The sequence below is a fragment of the Battus philenor genome, unplaced genomic scaffold (genome assembly GCF_028537555.1).
Source record: "Battus philenor isolate CCGP_79_NKW_IND1 unplaced genomic scaffold, ilBatPhil1.0.hap1 SCAF_4, whole genome shotgun sequence".
Classification (NCBI taxonomy): domain Eukaryota; kingdom Metazoa; phylum Arthropoda; class Insecta; order Lepidoptera; family Papilionidae; genus Battus; species Battus philenor.
The window spans coordinates 12,839,976-12,863,860 of record NW_027181704.1 but is presented as its reverse complement, the minus strand read 5'-3'; the positions used below and the strand labels follow the sequence as shown (position 1 = coordinate 12,863,860).

The following is a 23,885-nucleotide window of genomic DNA, read 5'->3' as shown; positions in this document are numbered from 1 at the left end:
TAATGTATATCGCTTATAACTTTTATATCGTGTTACGTTTGCGTTGTTAATTACCCTTCATTAAAATAAAAAATAGGTTCCACATTTCTTCGCATAGCAAGCGTTAATAGTCCGTTATAACGTTATTTTGTTTTTATATCGAAATAACGAAGGTACAGGTTAAAAAATACAATAACACAACGTAAAATAGTCGATAAAAAAACTAAATATAAGTCCAATTATAATTTTTCAAAGATTTGATCAATGAATTTTTAAAAGTATGAAACTTGTTAGTATAATTAAAGTAAGTCTATTCAGTAAATGAGATTCAAAATATCATTGGAAAGCTATCTAAGAAAAATTAGTAAAGTTCGATGCTATGTTAAAGTTTTTATCTGGGTATAAAGACCACAGATAATAAAAACTTTCAAATAGCAAATTTAGATAACGTATACGAATGCTAAAATCTTTTATAAAATATCAAATTTCGAACGCCACGGACTTTATTGATATCTTGTTTTAATACTTTTATGACCCCGATAATGTGCTGTACGACATTGCCGTTATAAAGTTAGCAGCGTATTTAAAATTTATTGCTCTAAGTAGTTTTATAGACAACTGCCAAATCTGAGAACTTCACAAACTTTTTTCTTAAACCAAACAAATAAGGTGGATTTTTATTTTATATAATTTGCCATATAAGACTTTGTAAGGTGAAAAGTGATTGACCTGTCACGATTCGCTAGGAAATTAAATATAGATTTAATATTTAGCATTTTATTGTTACTAATTTTTATTTTTATTTGATATTCGTTTATTATTTTCTATTTCGTAAAATGTAAGACGTTTTGTATTAATTTGTTTTAAAAATTAAAATGATTTATAGCATATATGTTTGTTTGATAACACATAAATCTTTTTATGGTTTTAGTTTTCGTTAAATTTTTGACACCCAAGGACAGATGTTTTAATGTGCTCTATGGTTTGTATGACAAAAGGAAAATTTTCGTTCCAGAAATAATAACTAAATTAATGATAAAATAGGTAAAAAAAGTGTTTTTAAAATTAATATTCTTACATATTGAAATTAATTATTGTTTACATGTATACCTGCAGAAATTGTACAGCCATAGAGAAGTTCTTAGCCTGGCGTATTTCAACAGTTTTAGAATTGTCACTACAGGATGATTAAAATTAGAAGTAAAGTTTTTTTTTCTTATTGGGCTAGTAGACATTTACCTCTTAAAAGTTTTTATACCTATAATTAATCACCACGTATATTTAAAGGCACTCACACTCACTATTTCTTCAATTTATTTGTTTTTTTTTATTCATTCAATATTGTGAGTTAGCATTATGTTGCTTAATTGTCGATATAAGTAACGTGTACGATGACGTAACTCTTAATTAAGTATGAAAAATTAAAGCAGGTCCAATGCAGAGGGTGCCAGTGATGGGGTTGGTTGGTACCGGCAGGTTGTCGCCCTATTCGACGGGTTCTCCCTCTTACTAGGTTATAACTTATTTAGAATATCGATCTTGAAATATGCTCTTTAAAGCAAAAATACAAATTATTCTCGTTAAATAAATATCAAATAGTTTTTTTTATTTGAGATAAACATGATTGAGTTGTCGTGACCCAGCGGTAGAGGACAGACTTGCGATCGTAAGACGTGACTTCGATCCCCGAGGTACGATCTTATATAATTCATACTTGTGGATATAAGGTTACCACTGTCACTAAAAAGTTTCCAGGTGATAGGCAGCTGCATCTTCTGCGTACTATAATACTACACTGCGATCGCCAATCCGCCTGTGAAGCGTGACAATTGTGGAACATTCCCACATAGATATCCCTGGGGAAGCATATGCCTTGCAGTGGGCGTCTATCGTCTTATGTCGTCGTAGTTTAAGCCAAAATACGACGACGATAAATATAAAACAATAGCAATGAATGCAAACCGCCAGTGTTTTTAAGTTTAAAAAAATCTCAAACTATTTTATATGAAAACTTCTTTTAGCTCTACACGCTGCACTAAACGCTATCAGTAAGGAAAATATTTCACAATATGCGATCTCTACTATTTACCATATAGGCATCCAGTTTGTTTTGATATGATACCAATCAAGACAAGACGACTGTGGCGGTATAACTAAGCAAAATTTTTGAATAATGTCACAATCAAAAATTCTTTTCTCTCAGCTTTATACGGTAGGAAAAAACACCGTTATTTTTGGAAATAATTTATTTTCGAATTTTCGTAACAGTTTAAAAGACGTTACAAAAATTAATTTAAACTTTTCTTCCTTGAACATGAGATAGAAATGTATTAGAAAGACATGTAAAGTAAAACGGTAATAATTTTTTTTTTATTAATAATTAATTATTTTTAGTCTAGTTTTCACATTGACTTGTTTAATAATAACTTACTCAAGTTCTTATTTAATTAGTACTTTAGTTAGTTCTGTTTTATTTTTACTTCTGTTGTTATCATTATTTTGTTTCTGTTGTCTGTATTGTGTGCAAGAAAAATATTACTATTATTTACATTACTATTGTAACTATAAAGTTTTCTATTCAAAGTATAAGCTGCTGCCATTTCACGTATTTTTATGCTCATAGTAACCGGTTCTCGTGTGGCGGCCAAGAGCTGCTGGTCACTGATTAGGTGGGCCCCCTAGGGGTACCAACAACATAGTTAAGGCCATGTGAAGTAGCCGAATGTGGGCAGTGCAAGACAATGTGCGTTACAGTGGACGTTCAGATAATTCTTAGGTATTTTTTCAGACCGCCTTCGAAAAACAGGTGATATTTAATGTTTTAACAAACTGTACTTAATTTAGGAGTACTTATTTCAATGAACTGGGCCTCGTTTATTTGCCTTCTCGTAGCTCGAGCCACGGCTCGTCTACGGACGAGTCTCATGGGAGCCAATTTACAAACATGCCGCTCGTCCGTCTACATACACGCAGGTTCCAACGGGACACACGCTACCTTTTTATTTATGCTCATTTAAATGTCGCGATTTTAATAAGTTTTAATTTTTTATTGTTACGTCAATTGTTTTAGTCTTTTACATTTCATATTAATGTTACAGATTTATAATTTTTTTCGTTTAAAAAAAGGATGTTAATATTAATGCAAATAGGAATGAATCTGTGAGAGTGTGTTGCTTGACACAAAACTTAAATAATTCAATAAACGTTCTTGTAAAGAGAAAAAAAAAAGAATTTTTGCAAAATCAATAATAAGAACAACACTTTGGTCATACAGACCATAGACTAACTTGAAGTTTACGACATAAAAAACTTATTTTTGTAAGTAATCGTTTGTAATTATTAAGATATTAAATCGAATAAAAAACTGATCACATAGAATTACGTTTAATATATTTACTTTTTATTCTGGAATTTACGATACGTTTTATGGCAATATGGAATGCAATCAGGTAAACCATTAGTAGTATGAAATTTATTGAGGAATATGTATTTAAAGTTTGGTAAAAAGTAAAATATCCAAGCACTTGTGTTAATTTTTTACGTTTTCAAATCGCCGCAGTGACGTTTTTATGCCATTAATGAAATGATCTTCTGTTTTAGCTCCTAAGCTATTTAATCTTTGACAGAATGCTAACAGCTATAGCACTAATAGAAAATAAAAGGTAAAATATCTGTGGTCGATTTACGGACACGACGGAGTTCTCAGATCGGATTGCCGGTATCGGTGTAGGAAGCGCCGCACAATGGGAGGTCACACGTGCGATAGGGGCCTTATCTCCAGCTATGTTTGCTCTGGATTAAGCGTCGCGCATGCCCTCCTGCCCATTGCCAAGTTCAAAGTGTCAGAGACTCTACATGGCGATCTTAATAATCATCTAATTTAACCAGTTTTGAGAAATTTATTACGTTTTTAATTATAAATATCATACGCGTTCTAAAATTGAAACTTCGATTTTTATATGATAATTTAACCTCACAAAATTGGACATTATTAACTCAATGTATTCAATAATAAATAAAGTGTAAAATGGAACTGGAAGACATAGGCTTTCCCAAAAGATCCCCAAGATGACCGGTCTTTTGTTCCCCCCTTCCAGTGACTTTCTGCGGCCTTAATCATGTCTTTGGTCCTACTAGTGCGGGTCCTATCTACGCCGCGTCTACCAGCTTATGGTCGCTAAGACCTTTCGGCCCAACGACAGAATATAAAACAGTTCTGTTATAAAAACAGAATGACTAGGCCACTATGACATGGTCTCTACAAAAGATCATGCATCGAACGTAATGCGTATTAAAATACAGAATATTAAAGTCCCCAAAACCATCTACTGTGCTATTGCTATTAATATTATAAAATAAGAAATTGTAATTTTAAAGAGGCAATACATTTTATAATAGAATAGTTCATAGTAGACTTGACGTCGATGTTTACGTTAGAGACACTAATCCTATGTTATGCGTAAACATGGCCGGATTGCTAGAGTAACGTGTTTTACAGTCCGCGACTCGTTAAGTATAAAATCAAACATCATCTAGCGCATCAAACAACTGATTGCATATTTTACACACATTCATACAAAGACTTAGTTTATCCAGTCGTTATATGTATCCTCAATGATAAAGAAGCATATTTTTATAACGCTCTTTTCTTTTTTAATTGCCAACTAACAGTAATGTCAATGAATATGGTCTGTTATATTTAATATGTTCTATTTTTACAAGTACTTAATACTTAATTGAATTTGAGGAATGCATTATGAATCAATACACGTACAATATACTAGGTGTGATGCTGACAGAAGTAATGAGTATCGTCTTTCTACTATGTGCACAAAGCATTTTTTGATATTTTCAGTCACAGCAAAAGTTTGGATGGTCGGAAAAGTGGATGGGCGTGGACCAAGAGGCAGTAGCCTGTGCTGATCCATAAGGGTCCGAACCACACTCGATACCACATTAGCCGAAGCAATGCATACTGCCGAAGACCGACAAAGACAATGCACGACAAATATTCCAAACACACAATTTAATTTAAAAATGTTACGAGAGTTATTACAAATGTCGCACGAATTAAAAAAAAAAAACTATTAGCCGTTTATGTAAATTTATGTCTTTGCCTATTCGAAATATTTATGGTTAGACACCTGAACATTTATTCATATTACATTTATTCCCTGGCAACGATATTCGAATTGATATTAATACAGTTGTCCCACATACATAATTATAAGAAATCACAATAATTCTATGTCGCCGGATGTTAACCGGCAAGGGTACACGAAGGACAGATATCGGAATTTCAAATGTTCCGTTAGATTTGCTTTGAACAGTTTCATATGTTGCCAATTTTTTTGCTTTGCTTCTTATCAACATATTAAAAGTTAATAAATCCTCTTTGGGTATGAGTGCACGTATTAGTACGTTTAGTTTTAACTCTAAATTTAAAAGTATACTATTAAATAAATGTTATAGCATTCAGTGGTTTTTATTTCAACGAATTGTGTGAAACTTTGTTTGTTGACAGATTTACATGGTAGATATATTATAACTGAATTTGTCATCAAACATTGTTTAATATAATCATTAAAAATGAGTAATTTCTGAGTTTTTGACCGACACTTCGATTAGCATTTCAAACCAGTAAAGCTTGCTACTTATAAATTTAAAATAATTAACGTATCAAAGGTACGTCTACTTGAATAAGGAAATTATGAATATTGAAATTTTTGTTTCTTAAAATAAATATGATCTAAAAGCTAAAATAATGTGCAATAAGAAGAAACCATATTTTTGTTAAAAAAATATAAGAAATATGGTTTTATTAATTTGTTTATTTTTTGTATGGACGGCGTCCGGAGTAAAGGAATCTTTCATCAGTTTCTTGTTCCGCACCTCATTCATTACGAAACACAATCGTGTCTCCGCGAGTACTAAGACGTCTAAACGTCAGCTGGCGCATATTAAATTTCGTGGTGCATTACGAGTTCGTACGTTAAAGCTACCAGTTACATAGAGCGTCGAAATTAACCAAAGAGCCAATAGTGGGGTTCGGTAGCGCACGGCGGAGGGCGCGGCGGGCAGCGGCGCGTGTCCACCACCTGTCGGCCACCGGTTCGATTCCGGCCCCGCGTCGGCGCCTCATTAACGGACCTCATATTCCAAAATCCCGCATGCATAATATACGCCGGCTTATTTACCTTAAGTCTCGTGATCCTGAATTGCTAATTGTATCGTATTACGTAAACATATCTCCGTTTGCTGTTGATTTTTTTAGAGAAAATCGTATAGTTAAATCACTTTAATATAATGTTATTTCATAAATAAATTGGCATTCAAATATAAACATCTATTAGAATTTAAATCATTTGACTTTACTTTAATATTACCCACGAAATAAATTGATTTTTTCACGGATTATTTTATATCTATTTTATTTTAATATTTCCGATGTTTCGTTAACTTTGCAGTATTCGGGGGTACGGTATGGTAACAATAATTGGTTTCTATGTTATAATCAACTATGAACTTTTTTTATTAAGAAATAACAAAACTAATACGACGGCCTAATCTATAACAATGCAGATAAAACAATATAGCATTGCGTATTTTAAAATGTTTTATTGCCGTGACAAGATTTTATTATACATGTTGTGAATAAAAAAATTACGTTGATGATTTACTTTTGCTGGAAATCAGAGCTCGTTATCTGATATACAGTAAATTAATTCATCATTACCTTTTTAACCCCAGACGTCCTACGTTAGACACAGGCTTTCATCTTAGATAATCATAAAATTATTCATTGCTTATTGCTAAATAAAAGCGTCAACTTAAAAGTCACCGGCAAAATTGCTATTTTAGTTTTAATTTTTTTGTCGACATTACTGTATTTAATCGTATTATTCCACGTGTATCTCCGAGTGAAAATATATCTATCATATTCATTTAGTTTCCATTAATAATCGTGACATTAATATAAACAGTCATCGTTTTGGTTTTCTTAAGAGAGCATCAAATTTATTGTCTGTTGTAATAGAATACATTTAGTAATTGTCGGTGTCGGATTGTTGTTCTGTCAGCGGTTTCACACGTGAAGCGAAGAGTGGTGCCATATCGTACGATCATTTATGCTGATTTCACTTCGCGAAATACTTTGTTTCATTGTCACCTTAATTTGTAAATTAAACAAGCAAATAAATAAATGATGTTTATTTATTTGAAATAGGCTCACCAACATCAATACATAAGCTTAATTAAGTTTTAAATAGTAAAGTACAAAGTCAATGCTTGCCTAACTTATGTCTAAACTTTAAAAATTGATTAAAAAACAGAAAAAAGTTTTACATGGCTCACTTAACAATAATAAAATAAGACAGTTTCAAGTATTCAAGGTGGCATTTAAACGCATTTTTAAATTGTCGATTATTTTAACATTTTGAGTAGTAAGTTAGCACCGGCTCAGTACGCCAAACCGTTGAAAAGAAATGGTCAGGAACTCAACAGTTGCTCTTTTAAATGAAATTTAATACATTTTTACATGTACATTACAATATCAATCATATAAATGAGTCTAAAACTAAGTTCCACACCTTGAATGCCATAATAGGATTTATTCAATAGTATACTTTTAATTTTAGATTTAAAACATAGAAAAGGAAGGGCTAAAACTATCTATTGAAACTTTATTATATATTCGTACACTTAGATCCAACTTCATTTTTATTTCTTGTATCAATTATACCTGTTACAATTTTTCATATAAGATTTTAAGTTGTGGCGCATAAATAATGTAAATAATGTTATTCTCTATTGTATGTTAAATTGATTATAGCCAAAATTTTATACTTTCGTTACAAACATATTATGTGAAAAAATTAGAAAAGTAAAACATTTGCGAAAAGTGTTTATGAATCATATTCTTACAAGCACCTCCGGAGTTTTTTTCAGGTACATAAAGTTTGGCATTCATTACAGCACACAAAATAAAATAAACCGTGCTAGCTACGAACGAGTAATACTTGCGTAAATTTAAAAAGTCATTTAGTGCAATACATTAACCAGTAATGTTAATTTTAAGTATCTAAAGTTTTTATAACCAAATGCGTCTTTGCAAAAAGTCCATAAAAATTAGAACTATTTAAATAATTGTTTCACAAACAAGTAAATTTCTCATTTCATATGTGAGATATAGGAACAGAGACTTGCGATCGTAAGTCGTGGGATCGATTCCCGGAATAAAATTTTGTACAATTGACACTTTGTGCATTAATTATATAGGATCGCCACTGCTCGCAAACAAGTTTCCAAAGGATAGGCTGCAGCGTTCTCTGCGTACAAGACCACATTGCGATCGCCAACCCGTCTACCAAGCGTGGCGATTATGGTACATATGCATATTATGGTATAAATGCCTTGCAGTGGGAATCTATGGGCTGAAACGACGACGATTTGAACACACGAGGACAACGATTTGTTAAAAGGTTTGCACATATCCGTAATTTTCAAAACATATGCCTTTTTACAAATTAAATTATATTCGAAAAACAAAGACGTGAAGGTAACAAGTAATATTCATCTTCTCCGATACTTTTTAATATCGTAAAGGCTTACTATGGTTATATAGGATGTTTGGTTATAGAAATAAAAGTTGTAAAGAGGTGAATGTGTAGTTCATTTGTCAGTAAAAAGCTTATAAAAGAAATATGTGACATTAATTTATTTTTTCTATTTTAATGTGAGAGGCATATAAATTTTGACAGTACAAAGTCTGCAGAAGCAGACTGTAAACAATAATTAATTTTAATACGTAGTAATTCAAATTTGGAAAACAAAATTTTAACTATAATATTAAAACATTATTATTCCTGAAACTTGACGTTAATTGACAGCAATTAAGTTATACATTCATCGCAATAAAGCTTCTTCACCTATAACCAATCTCTGTCAATAAATTAAGTAAATCCGTCTTTGAAGACTAAGATGAAGGAATATTTAAGTAGACAGTTGTATGTATTGTTGCCCGATCTAAAAACTATAGTGTCATCATTACCACGAAGACTTAAAACATTAGCAAAAAGTCTGTAACGCGAGGCGACACGAGCGACACGCGTGGCATATGTCGCACAACCCTTCCTTCCCGCCAACGTGCGATTAAAACCCCATGTTGTCTTTGGTTAGGGTTCTTATACAGTCAATGACGTTTTAGTTACGTTATTTATTTTAATTTATTAATTTTCTAACTCCTTTCACAAGACGGAAAGAGGGGACAAGATATTAAAACCTTGCTAACATAGATAACTAATTCATTAAATAGATGGTTGCTTATATGTATAATAGGTTTAAAGACGTGTATGCAATGCTTATTTGCTGACAATTTATGTACGGTAGATACTATCCAAAAATCAATGATTTCAGAAATAATAAATGACATTAATGATATAAATTAAAATTCTCTGTAAGTACATATTAAAATTAATTATCGTTTGCTATCTATCCCTGTAGACTGTGTATTGTCAGAAGTTGTTTGACAATCGTATTCAAATGGAAAAAAAATAATGTAAAATATTTCAGAATGATCACCTTATATTATACCAATATAAGGTAATCATTCTGGATCATTGGAAATAGATGTAAAAGCTTTTTACTGACAAATAGGCAGAGAGAGATATATTCACTTTTTGGAAAACATTTTACACCTACAATCAATCCTACAACCTTACCCAAAACCTTAATATCAATATAATTTAAAAATAATAAATATAAATAACTGACAATTTCAATAAAAAATCAAACTAAATTACCTATTAAAAGATAAGCGCTTACTATAATTTAAAGACATTCCCGATAAAAACGCGGTGGTGAAATGACCGCAGGCCATATGGCCGGTGCGGTCAACCGGAGAAGCATCGTCCACGTGTCGCAGGACACTTTTTTTCAAACTCAGGGACTTCAATTAATTGTTATTAACCCCCTTACACCGATATTGCTCAACGATCATGTAACTGGATAGCAAATGGGTCCATTTCACAGCGCATCGGGTTACTATGAACACTTGTCTGTATCGCGGAAAATAAACCCTCCCTTAACCTTGCGATAGGGTAAGCTTTGCGAAATGGAGTCGGCACACTTACTGAAATATTAGAAGAAGAATTCTGTGATGGAGAGATTTTTTGATGGAGTCATGATTCATTATCCTATCCATACATACATCAGCAACATAATGTATGTACGAACCTACTTTCAAAAGTAATTTTTTAAGATTAATTGTTTTCTGATATGGAATATCTTTCACAGAAAGGTATTTACACACACTCACACAAATTTATTTGTATACACATACACAAATACGTAAACATATGTGTGTATATACATACTTACTTTTATATATTTTCGTAGAGAAACGTAAGTAACAGACAGGTCAGCAGATTGACAAGTAGAAGTACCAGTTGGTAAGCTTCTGCAGTTAACACCACGGACCGATAATTGCAGCATAATATGTTCATATTTAAAATGAACTAACGTCTTTACTAAGGTCGTCGTAAGATACTGGATGCATGGCGCTTTCCGCAAGTCCTACTGGAAATCAATAGAGAGGGTCTATGTAGAGTAGTCTAGACTAATCCTTTGCACTCTCAGATAGATTAATTTGATTCTGTGCTTCCTCTAACAAAACAATTTGTCTGCAAAGCTGTGATTAATTGCTTGAACCCATTTGCCGACAGGCTATTTTCAATTTTGTCAAGTATCCAGTGTTTCAAGTTAAAACGGAACACCGCAAATGGCCCATTGTCGCTTGATTTTGATGTACGACCAAAGTAATTATAGAGGATTAATAAATGCTCAAACACCTCATCGTTATTATGTCGCGTGACATCGCAGTTTAACCGTTTAATTGTCAATATTTTATAACTTTTATTAGCAAAATAGTTTAAAAATTAATGTAATATTTTGTACTGAACATTTTGGATTGACGCTTCTGTGAAAAATCTATTATTTAAAAATAAAATTCCTATTATAATTACTTTTACGTATTAGTTACGCGAAGAACTTAACTTTTTATTTAAAGTAGTTGAAGATAATCTAGAATAAAAAGCAAAACTTGCATACTACTGGTTTTGTCAAAAATATGTAATGTACAAATGATTTTGAAGCTTTATAAACAACCTGTATATTATATTACCCTATGATTCTTTTAAAAATATTAAAGTACTAGCAACTTCTATTAATGTTTATTTATATTCTGTTTTAAAGCTATTTTACCTTTTTTAACTTCTTTGTATTAATGGATAATTTCTAAAATAAATATTGTTGAGAATGTAAATAAAAATCCACGCTATATCCTATTATAAAATTTTTTTGAAGCAAGAATCGCAGGAAAGAAATTTTTGCTTTAATTCCTAAAATTGATGAACTCGATTCGGCGACTAAACAGTTCGATATAGTTTTTAATCAGTAATAACTAGTCTTTGCATAGACACCTTTCAATGTTTAGTATCAAAGACATAAGGAATTAGTTATTATTATAGAAATATTAGGTATTAAAAAAACATACTTTACTCAATAAATATACAAAATAAATATATAATCCATACAATATCCTTTGTATTTATCAAATACAATTTAGTACGTAATTACTATGTTTATCTGCAAAAGATTGGTTGATTTAACCATTGACCACATGGTTAGCGATGATAACTCTATATCCATCTTCTTTATCCCTTCAGCTATAGGCGCCTACTGGAAGGTATTCTCCCAAAACGCCTCGATAACTGGTCTTGCGCTGTTCGCGACTTTAGCTATGTCGTTGATCCACCCAATGCTAGGCCTACCCACTATCTAATACACTTTCACTCTTCTACATGCTTGTCTTCATGATTAAAATAATAATTATAATAGTAGCAAATATTTCCGGCGTTGAAAAAAATTATTATTGTTAGTCTGCCTTGAATTTCATAAAGGCTTCGTAAAGTTTACTATTTCGCTTCGTAGACCTAGAATTTACGATCGCGTGGAGATCTAGATTTACGGACGTCGGACTTAAACCGGACGACATTACTTCCTATACTTACGCCTTTACAGTACCCAACAGCTCGTGTCAGACGGTAGTCGCGAACGAACGTTATGGGTAATCAAAACGTATAATATTCACACTGATTTAATGGCCCCTACATATTTCTAAGTGAAGCTATGCTAATTTATTTATCTAACACACTATCTTAAAACCCTCTAAAATAATAGTTGCGAAGGTGCGGTACGTTTTACTGCTATGGAAGAAATACAGTGTGATTGAAAATAGGTATCAAAACTTTAACAGGGTGAACATATAGCTCATTTGGTGACAAATCCGCTTCATACATTTATACATTCAAAGCTTTTACTACCTGTTTCCAATCAATTATTATTATATGTTTTACACAAAATATATAATACACTCGTATAAATGACGAAAATACTTTGGATTAGTCATACAGTCACATGGAAAATTAACAAATGTATTCACAATTTGTATTCATACTAGGGAAGTCTGTAATGAAGTGTCCCGTGATCATTGAAAGATGCTCCTTGACACTTTTTTACCTTTTTTTCTATAAATGATTTTTTATAAGTAAAATTAGCTTTCAGAGCACATTGAAACGCAGATTTTTAATTTTAATCGGAGGATCGGAACGACCTGCATCTTCTGTCGACCTTAACAAGGAGTATGTCTATAATGTTATATCAAATAAAGAATATTTTCTCTCTTATATGTAAATAATATACCTGTACATAAATTGTTTCATTTTTTATTTATTATCTAAGTTATTTTGCTACATTTTATTTTTGATTAAATTTTTTGTGTAGTATTGACATACAATAAAGTGTAAATGAATAAATAAATAAAATATCAAGACATTTATTAATTAACAATCTGGAAAAGCCTTGCACTGTAATTCAATCGGTAGATACATATACATTTATTAATTAAGTTATTAAAATAATTAATCAGATTTTCAACAATATAGCTGCAGCATTTTTTGAGTTTTGTAAGAAGGTATGGGTTAATTTTGGAAACTGGTATACGAGTATATATTACATGTGAATTCACATAACACTTGACACGGCCTAGTAAATTCTAATTTTACTCTTCACATGTTTTTTAATGAGCAGAGCTATTTAGACGTATCTCGTTCTGCTGTTTGTGTTGTATTTTACTTTTTGTTTTTAGGTCGTTAGGCATTACAGGCTCTTTCTTTTCTTCTTTTAATTTTTTATTTTTATGAAACGTGTATGTTTATTTTGAATACACACATAACTTATATTAATATTGAACTACGCAAATTTAGTAAACATTACTGCATTTTTAAAATTCTCGTTTCAATTGCTGTTTGGCAATGCTTCTTGATACTTTCGAACGAAAAGTTTTCTTTCGAGGTTTTACGTAAATATTACAATGAAAAGATTTCATGACCGGTAAGTCGTATCGCACTCAGTGGTACGTAAAAGCGTAACCCATTTAACAACGACATAAAGTACAATGAAACCTCAGGCATTTGAAAGCGTGGCGGTTACAATGCCGCTGGAAGCTAGCAGTGCGGACGGAACAGCGGCCGTTTACGAGGCAATCTGGAACATCACTTTGTGTCCGTAGTCGGAGGCGGGGAGGCAGACGGGTTGGCGTCGCGCCTCCCGCAGGGCTGTCACCCGCAATCTAAACTTTATTACACGCTCATCAGACAGAGAACTTTTCAAAACTCGCAGATAAATATCTGAACGATTGCTTACTAACAAGTCTATTAATAGTTCTATATACGCTATCTGTGAGCGGAATCATATGTACAATTATTTGTAATTCACACACGTAAAATATAGTATTACTAAAAAACAAATGTAATTACATAGATACAGAAATAAAATATTATATAGTATAAATATTATTTACTTAAAATTTTAATTTTAATTCTGTATGATTATAAATAATGCTCATAAAGAATTTTTACATGATCTCAGGCGAATTGAATTATGTATTTCATAACCCTTACTTGTCCGCCTTTGATCGCCAACTTCCTTTAGGAAAGCCACAATATGTTCGAAGACACAGATTCAGTAGATACTTATTTACTCTGATCCTGAACAAAATTGGATTGTAATTCTTGAAAAATGAGGAGGTTGGCAGAACGTTCCGATGTGCGGATTAGAAATATTTGGCACGCCTTCCATGGAAACTCTACAGTAAAAGTGGTAGTGGGCCGATTTTCTACCCGTCCTATCGGGATGGTGGGATAATATGCTAATTATTTAACTATAGTATAGTCCAAAACTTAAGATATTTATTACTTTCATTTGGTATTTGTGTTAAACGTTAATACAATATAGGTATTATTAGGTTATTGAATAAAAATTAATTCGTATTTATTATTCAATCTTTTTTGAAATCCATCCGTAGCTTATAATGATAATAAAAATAATGTGCTAGAAGTTTTTTCTCTATTTATTTCTTTAGCTTTATGGTTCAGTAAAAACGGGAAAAAGCGTTACTTACGTTACTGTTCTATGTTTTCTAAGGTGATCGATGTTATAGAACAATTTTTTTTAAACAATACATTCTGTACCATTAATAGTCACCTAAAAATGTAACCAGTTCATTTAATTATATCAACCAAGGTATGCGTGATAATATACTTTAGGGACAGCCAGTAACAAACCTGTTCAGAGTTTTGTAAACAGTAGCTCCATATCTTCGCTACATGAAATTTTTAACTCTTTGGTGCGCAACTGTTAACAATTTTACAACATACTCCAATGTCCAAATTATAATAAATAAATTTAATTTCACAAATAAACTCTAAAAATAAATCCTAATACATTGCAAAGGTTTTTTAATCGATAAAGGTTGAATATGGATTGTTATAGAGCAGTAGTGTAAGTATATTTGTAAAAGAGATCACTAAAAATTTCGTCAAAGTTTAGTGTGAGCTGTTCTCAGATCACGGCACGTTTGGAATCCTCGTGTAGTTTTCAGTTGAAGTATATCTTTATAGAGGAGATTATTTTAATTTCAGTTTCTATCAAATTGAGCTTTTCTACCATTCTTTTAAAAAATGATCACTGTTAGGACAGTAGAGGAATGTGACTTACGATTGCGGTTTCAATTCCGGGGATTCAATTCTATATAACTCTTACTTAGTGCATTAATTACATAGAATTGCTATATCAAACTGTGATCGCCAACCTGACTGCCAATCATGGCGATTCTGGAATATCCTCCTATAAATATCTTTAGGAGATGTCTATGCCTACTAATGGGCATTTATGAATTTAAACAACCGAACGAACCCTCGAGGGTACTGGAAAATTAACGAAACATAGCAAACATTAAAGTAAAAATAGATATAATTAAGAATAACCACCCACAGGCCACCCCGCCTATGCTTTGGATTGGGCGTTTATGAGTTGAAACGACGAAGGGATCCTAAATGTTTTATAATATTGATGCATAAATATATAAATGTATAAATAATATTAAGATGCATTTCAGTTACAATTATGATATCAAATTACATCCAACCTCTTATCAATATAATCATTTATTTATTTAATCACCCATTATTTATTTACGTATTTCAGGTTTTATTAAACAAGAAAGACAGAATAATAAATCGAAAAAAATGTGCAAAGAAAATATATCTATTTTATCTTTATATTTATGGGGTAGATTTTAAAAGAAAACATGACTTACGAGTTTATACATTTTTAACATAAGATTTTTTTCCATAATGTATTTTTAAATGTTATTACAAATATCACAGCTTATATAGTATCTATTCTACCCCCGTTTTTCAAGTCAAAAAATATTTCGAGAAAACATTAATTTTTAAAAGAACGTCCGTCCAATTCACTTTGTGAAATTTCGTATAGTCTATTCCTGGTTAAATATTACAAAATTTTAAGTCTCTAAGACCTTAGTTTCGAGAAAAATTGCGATGAATCAATACATAGGTGAAAATATTTTATTCATATTAGGGTAAGTGGTTATGGTATTGTATTTGTTATGTGGTATGTTTTTGAAAAGGGTGAATAAGTAGCAAATGTGTCAGCAAATTGCTATAAAATTTGTTATCATTCAAATATGTTATATTAATTCATTTTTGCTATTGTAATGCGACAGGCCTATAAATTCTGGTAGTCAAAGTCTGCAGAGACAGATAATTAACAATAATTAATTTTAATATGTGTATATTAACATGAATTCCGGAAACTCTTTTTTTGTTATATTATAATATGATTACGTTATTTGTTATTTCTATATAACCTTTTCTTTTGTATAAAATTTATCATACTTCAATTGGTAGTAAATAAGCTATACATTCACTACTTCACTACTAACTATAAATAAAATGACTCAAAAATTCGTTGACTTCAACAAAAAAAAAAAAACAAAGTTGTCATCCCTAGTTGCGGTGAGTTTTCGCAGAGGCGTTGTAAATTGGAGACAGTGCTACAGACGCGAGAGAGTCCTCCACACAAACTACGTTTTTTTAATTGAAGTGCGAATTAAGCACATATGCACGCATTTATTTTTATTTCTTTCCATTTTATCGTTGCGTTTGATAACGTTAAGGCAAGATGGATCGGCCCTGTGATGGATTGCTTTACCGGCGTCGGGTGCACATTGGTGTATACTAAGTATATAATACGATATAAACCTTATTACAGAATTATTTACGTAAAAGTTTTGTGGTTTGCGGTAGTAATCATGATTATAATATACATAAGTAAAATTGATGAATTGATATATAAATTTATAAACATACCAATTATATTTTACTTTGAATCATAATAACTGTACAAAAAAATATTAATACAAGGTTTAGTCGACGACTACTAGGACCGAAAGGTTCTCGAGTTTCGACCACGTGCTGGGAGACATAGCGTGGGAAGGCTTCCCACTGGGCGGATCGACGACCTTGTTAAGGTTGCGGCTGGATACGGTCAGCGCAAGACCGGTCATCGTTAGGATCTTTGGGGGAGGCCTATGCTATCTAGTGACACCTATAAAAAAAAAAGAAAAGGTAGAATACTGGCTATACCTGTACAAGCTTCAAAGGGTTCCTGTATAGCGCTTTTGTTAGCGAATAGCTACAAAGGTTTTACACTCATTTCCAATCACTCTGTAAAAAGCGACCTCTACCCTAACGTGACAGCCTAATTACTTTTGAAAGTACTAAATCTACACGGACACATAGTGAACCAAAACTATTTTCAATAGGTACTAATCCTAACTTTGAAAATATTAATCTTACTACATATAATCATCACTTTATATATATTTAGGAAACCATTGAATTTTGTATAATACGTGCTATACATTAAATAACAGCAAACGAGTTAAACACTCCTCCTTTAAAGCTTTTACATCTATAAGCAATCACTCTGTACACGATGATTTTATTTTTCTTGCTTGTTTTAAACTGTATATTTTGTCAACCAAATATGAGATCATAAAATGTTTTCATCGCATTGGTACATAAATATAATTTAGCAAAATGTTATAACAGTACGATAAAACAAAACAACAGATTCTGACAAAGTAAACCCTCGTAGCCTAGTTAAGGTCTACGCCAAAGTTGGTGCTACGGTTCTATGTAGCTCGCTACGTGACCGGGTTACTCGTGATAGATGATGCTCTAACAGCTACGACGACAAATTTCTACTGCAAATTATGTTATGTTATTTTGAGAATGTCCAAAGGCATTTAGAGTGTTATGTACTCTAGATTTGAATATATTGTGGGTTATAAAATAACTGTAGACATAATGAAATAATTTCTCCTTTTCAATTCATACTATGAGTTTATTGTAAAATAAACATAAAATAATATCTGATTATTTAAAGTTATGAAAAGCATGACCGAACCTTCAATTGATTGTTACTGATTCGATTAATGTATAATCTTGCCATGTTATATAGATTTTCGAACGTATTACTCTAGGCAACACTACATAAAATTAATAAAAACTAATAAGGCACTTACTATTTAAAAGTTTACGATAATACACAATATGAACTACGAATGATTAACCTATTTTAATATTATACTATTTGATTCCTACACTTCGATGTACACATAATTTATTTATCGTCAGACGATCGGATTCCTCCACCAACTTGTCCTTCTACAAAGGCCTTTTAATTCCTGTTTCTTACATATAAGGTAATCCTCTTCTTTATTTAATTGTAAAATTATGTTAGTTACAATTATTCTTTCATTCACTTCTTTAAATTATGCTGGTTTGTGTGTGTCAGCCTTTTTTAAATAAAAAACTCCACAACATTATTTTCTATTGTTTCGCGTTTGTAATATAAGATATAGTTTCTGTAATCGCTAATCTCTTATATAATTAACTACTAATGAATTAAATATAACATTTATGTAAATTAACATGGTTTCATTTCACTGATTCCTATTATATAAATTTAAGTCTATTAGGAGTAATTCGAATTGCAGATATTTCTCAGTAGTGTGAAGAGACTTAATATTAAAGCCAGCTATATATAAGTTGGATTGAAGACTTACTTTTAGAGGAGAGGCAACATACACTAAACAAATGAGATAATGCGTCTTATTATCCTTTTAATTACACTATAGTTCGCTCGCGTTAAAAATACAGTAAATTATTGTCCGTCCTGGCTACATCCTGTAACTAATTAAAATATTGCTGGTTAGAAAATCATATATACATAGACACATTCGAACACGATGACCAATTAGGATAATGATAGTCTGTTCGCGTTAAGAATGTCACTTCATTCTTAACGCTGACTATAGATGTAACATTCCCAAACCAGAATATAATAATAGTTCGACTGATATATGCTTTCTTTTTTCACCTACCGAGGCCATCTTTAGCAAAACAAATTACACTGGTTATAAAACATTATCGTCATTTCAGCGTATATCTACTGCTGAATATAAGCAATAGATTTAAAGTACCAGTTGAAAGTGACTTGAATCCAACTTCTTCCATCGACCTTATCTAGGTCATCTGTACTTTCCTACACTGCACTTGCCGGCCCTTGGTGTCGACTATAGAACCTTAATGTCACAGTGGCTATCGGCTCTTTACGCGGCCTGCTCACTGCTACTTCATCTTGCCAATCTCCTGGTGCATATCAATTACTTTCATTCGTCTACAGAACTCCTCATTTCAGATTCGATCTTGTAATATATCAGTTATAGGTTATGTATATTTTCTGTTAACTAGCTAAATGGAATATTTAATGTATGTTCAACAATAAGTTAAGTAGAATATCAGAACAACGATGGTGCCAAATAATATAGACATAAGCAGTTAATAGCACCACCGTTACAAGCTTCAACTCCGCCGTCTTGTTACGATCGATCGTCGAGACTACGTCTCGGTTTTTCGGGATCCTCCGCCTCTTCATATCGATTGTACAAATGTAGGCCACTACTCGTTTATTACTTCGTAAATATTTATTTGTTCAGTGAAGTGGTCGCAATGTTTATGAGCTATACATCCAAAACAAATGACTTGTTACTACGCACTAAAATTAGTCGACATTTTACGTATTATATACGTTATAGATGATGATGAATGGTCTTTAAACGCGCACATTGCCTTTTTGAAAAGCAAATTTGTTATTCATATTCGAGTAATAAGATCTCTATCATTTGCATAACTTCCGTAATTTGAGAGGGTATATAGTAATCAATTTACATTCTGAAAATATAACGAAGTATACTTTTTGAAAGCCATTAAAGATGTTTGTTTTTCATTTAATAATTTACTTTCTTTTTATAAGTTTGCGAACGGTTGTTATTTATTAGCTTAGTGAAGAAATATGTTGTTTGAATTTCATATTTTTTTATCTAATAATAATTTTTTGCCCATTGGTATCGATAACTTTCTGGTTTTGATGTATCTGACCGCTTGCCAATAAACTGGTACATACCTCTTTTGTTTATGAGGATTACGCCTCATTATTGCGGGTCCTGACCACTTCTTCGGATCATTATCTCCTTATTAATCTACGCCAGCCGTTTCTATTGTAGGCTTTACCGCTATATCACTTAGTATTAATTGTTCTCTCCATTATTGGTAATTTAACAGTTACGGTTTGTGTTTACAGCCACCGAGCTAGATCTGCTGGGCGCGCTGTCACTACACAACACGTCGCGTACCGGCGTCACCGTCGCACCGGGCATGCAGCCGCAGCGCACCGCTTACACCCTGGAAGGTAAGAATCTTATTATCCTTAACATATTATGTTAGATCCTTAGATCACAATGGTTGAAGTAGATTCCCAGGGAGAGTGCTGAGTGCCCAGAGGTCCAAATGAATGCCTACGTGTCACGGGAGGCTCGACATGCGTCGTGACAAAAAATTAGGATTCATAATTTGTAAGCAGGGCTTGCTTTCAATTGTGAATAATTAAAATTTTGACCCTACTTCACCTATCTATGCAGGAAAATAATATTTGGGGAAGCTTGGCGACTATTACTCGTAAAAGTTTTTACATACTTCATGTTCAGTGTATCGTGTCGAAACTGGTAAAGCGCGGTTCAGTTGTTCACAATCAATTAGTTAACCAATTCTCACTTGGTTGGAAATGAAATTTTGCATAGTTTAATCTAATCTTCCAATTTTTGGAAAGTTTTGGGACTATGGTAGAAATTAAGCTGCAGAGTGATTGTTAGATCCAGGTTAATTTTGGAAAGTGATCGGTGAGAAAAAACGTCGGTATCGAACAAGACTCCTTTAAATTAAGGGTACTATATGGACAAAAACCGCGGGCTCAGTGCATATTAAGATTTATGGATTTCCAAGCATTTATGGATTTGCAAGCAATTTTACCTCTAGACCACCGCTGGTCCAAAGACAATTATTATCTATATCAACCCTGTTCCTTGTTATAATAATGACGTTGTTTTTTATGATATTCATTTCAGGCTCTTATTAATTTATTATAGACCTAGTATGTCTATTGTCGGATATGGGCCTCCCTTATAAATTTTCAATAACACCGATTGGAATCGATCTCCAGCGTACAACGTCCAGTACAATATACGATGCGTTTTTATGTGCTTTGTCCTCAAAACAGAACCTTCAACTCCAGCGGCCTTTTGTTCTGTGCATACTATGTAGTAGTTTGCAAGTTGAAGGGGGCAGCCACTGCCATTTCAACTTGCCAATCTCCGACGGATTATGTACGTTATCTCTATTATTTTTTCTACGAATCTCGACGTTCCTGATTCGATAATAGTCTCTTTTACTTTCTTATAAAAACAAGCGGTCTCTCTGTAAGAAGGGGAAATAGAAATCAATTATATGAGGATGACTGTAGATACCAATACTAAATAGCAATAATTATAGACAAGCACCGGTAACATGACTAGACTCAATCAAGGCAATAGGAAAGAAAACGTCAGACACATTTAGATATGCCGAATGCTAAATGTTCTGTCTAGCATTATCGGTTTCATTTGGAGAGTGCTCTAAAAGCACTTCTCTATATACAATATGAAAGAACTCACTGCACACCACGTAACTTATAACAAGACAATTTACAGATTTATTTCTAGTGTATTAAACATACAAATGATAGCACAATTCAATATTGCGAACGCTTTTAGCATATATACCTATGTATTATATATCAAAATTATTAATTTTAATAATTTTCCCATCTCGAAATCTTGTTTTCCTAATATCATGTCATCATCCTTGGCTTTGTTTTTTATATAAAATCTAACAAAGTTGTATATCAACTACTGGTTTATGCCAATAATTGCAATTTTACGTGCTGAATTGACCTATCCAAGTCTGATAAAGTAGGTTAAACGTCTACATCTAATGGCTTATTATAAATGTATTTGAAATTCGAATGGGCATTGCATTTCTTCGTTTTTCTTTTTTTATCAAGTACAAATCGCTTTGGCAGCGAGGGTTTTTAATTTTGTTAACTGCGGCAATGCTCGTAATAAAATCGAAAGAAATTTTAAATTGCTGTAAAAGCATTTGGCACGAAATAAAAACTGCAAAAAAAAACAACTATAGAAGGAAACATTAAAGTTTCAATCGAATAAGGAACGACGCGGAGTATGAAACGACAAGGCACCGGTAATGGATCGTGCCGTCGTTGCACATTTGCAATCCATTTCAGCTTCAATTCCACTTAGAGCATCGCATAATGGTCGCCGCCGAGGTGTGCCTCTTTACATTTTAATGTCCCATCTAATCAGACGTATGCCGACCTGATATCGTGGTCCAATCTTTCTAATGCTTCTATTATAGCACATCGAAAAAGCCATAGCGTAGACTATATAACCATGATATTATTTGAAACTATGTGCCCTTACAGACTGATATTATCAAGTCGCAGTGCGATAGAAAAAAAATTGAACGGTTTTCAGAGTGTCCTTATTTCTTCACTTTTTTATTTAAAGTATTTATAGTAATAACGATCACTCAAACTTGATTGATTTATTGATCTTTTCTATTTCATACAGTGTAAAACTCGACCAATAACGTGATTATATTTTTATTTTAATGCTCTATGGTAAGCAAACCTTTTACGCCTTTTTTGTTGACGATTGACGTCGAATATTTGACAGCTAGAGGACACCCGTTTTAATTTTCTCCGTAGTTTGTATGAATATAAATAATTACTATTTTAATATTGATGGTTTCTTCTCATCTATTCTCTTAACGATCGATTACAGCATTTGGATGAAAGCTAAATTCATCAAAATATTGCAATTATATGTTAATAATTTTCTCATATAAATTTTTTGAAATTAAAAATTACGCTCAGTTTTAAAAATTAGTAGGTTATTTCAAGAAATTCCTATATATATCAATTTTAAAATTATCTGCGAAAAAATTCTAAGATCATGTTTAATTGAATAACAAAAGCAAATTCATATGTTAAAGATTTGTGGCGAACAGCAACATACTCAAGTATATATTATTTAATATTTATAGCGGCAGCATTTAGTTAAATTAGGTACCGGGTGTGACAACCGGGAGGCAGAAAAAATGACACATGGCCATGCAACAATTTTGAACATACTCGTATAAACCTGGAAAATAAAAAAAAAGAGAGAAATACCAATTGAACACAGTAAGAAGTTTATTTTATTTCACCAAGAGTGACGCTTACAGATTATATAGGATATAAACATGGTTGGGATTAAAGATGTGATGGTGAATTATAACATGAAATAACTGTAAAATTGGCGTTAATTAAATGAGTACTAAACAAAGCTAGCCCAAAAGAATAAATATTAGTTTCATTGTTAAAAGATTGTTATGGGTCTAGATAATTATAATCATAAATCTAGCAAAGAACCAATATCTGTCTATGAATTCTTCACCCTTCGCTTTTGAACTGAATTGTTTTGAGATACTAATATTTTGTTAAGAAGTACATTGGTTTGACTTCCGTAGGGTTCAAAAGAGGGTCCTAGCTCTTTGTCTCGTCCCCTTGATTTTTGACGAACGCAATATGCACCGGATTGTCGGTGAATGGTTCGCGGTGGATGGCATTTGTAGATGCGATTCTTCTCGCGGAACACGGAAAACAAATTGCTGACTTTCTTAACCCTCTCCCCTGTTTTTTTTGCTTGATTTATGTTCAATAAAAATGGCATATGATTAAATATTATGCAACAAACCATTCACTTACGTTTCTTACGGATCAAATTTAAATATTTTATTTACTTATTCTGTTTTTTTTTTTTTTTTTAAGAAAACGTATAGTGATAGAATGACATAAGATCAATAGAAAAACAACAAAGAAGCTTAACTTTGACTTATTAGCATAGATTCACATTTTTTATTTATTTACCCAATATTTAAAACTATAAAAGTTTATTTTCTTATATTTACTTATTTAATTTCTAA

General features: G+C 32.1%; 1 protein-coding gene across 1 annotated transcript in view; it reads left to right on the top strand.

Annotated features, from left to right (window-relative positions):
• Positions 1–23,885, top strand: part of LOC137928734 (protein kinase C-binding protein NELL2-like) — a 69,994-nt gene that overhangs the window by 17,646 nt on the left and 28,463 nt on the right. The window contains exon 2 of the mRNA XM_068771686.1: positions 20,110–20,217. Coding sequence (XP_068627787.1) covers positions 20,110–20,217 — 108 coding nt within the window. The remainder of the gene's footprint in view (positions 1–20,109; positions 20,218–23,885) is intronic.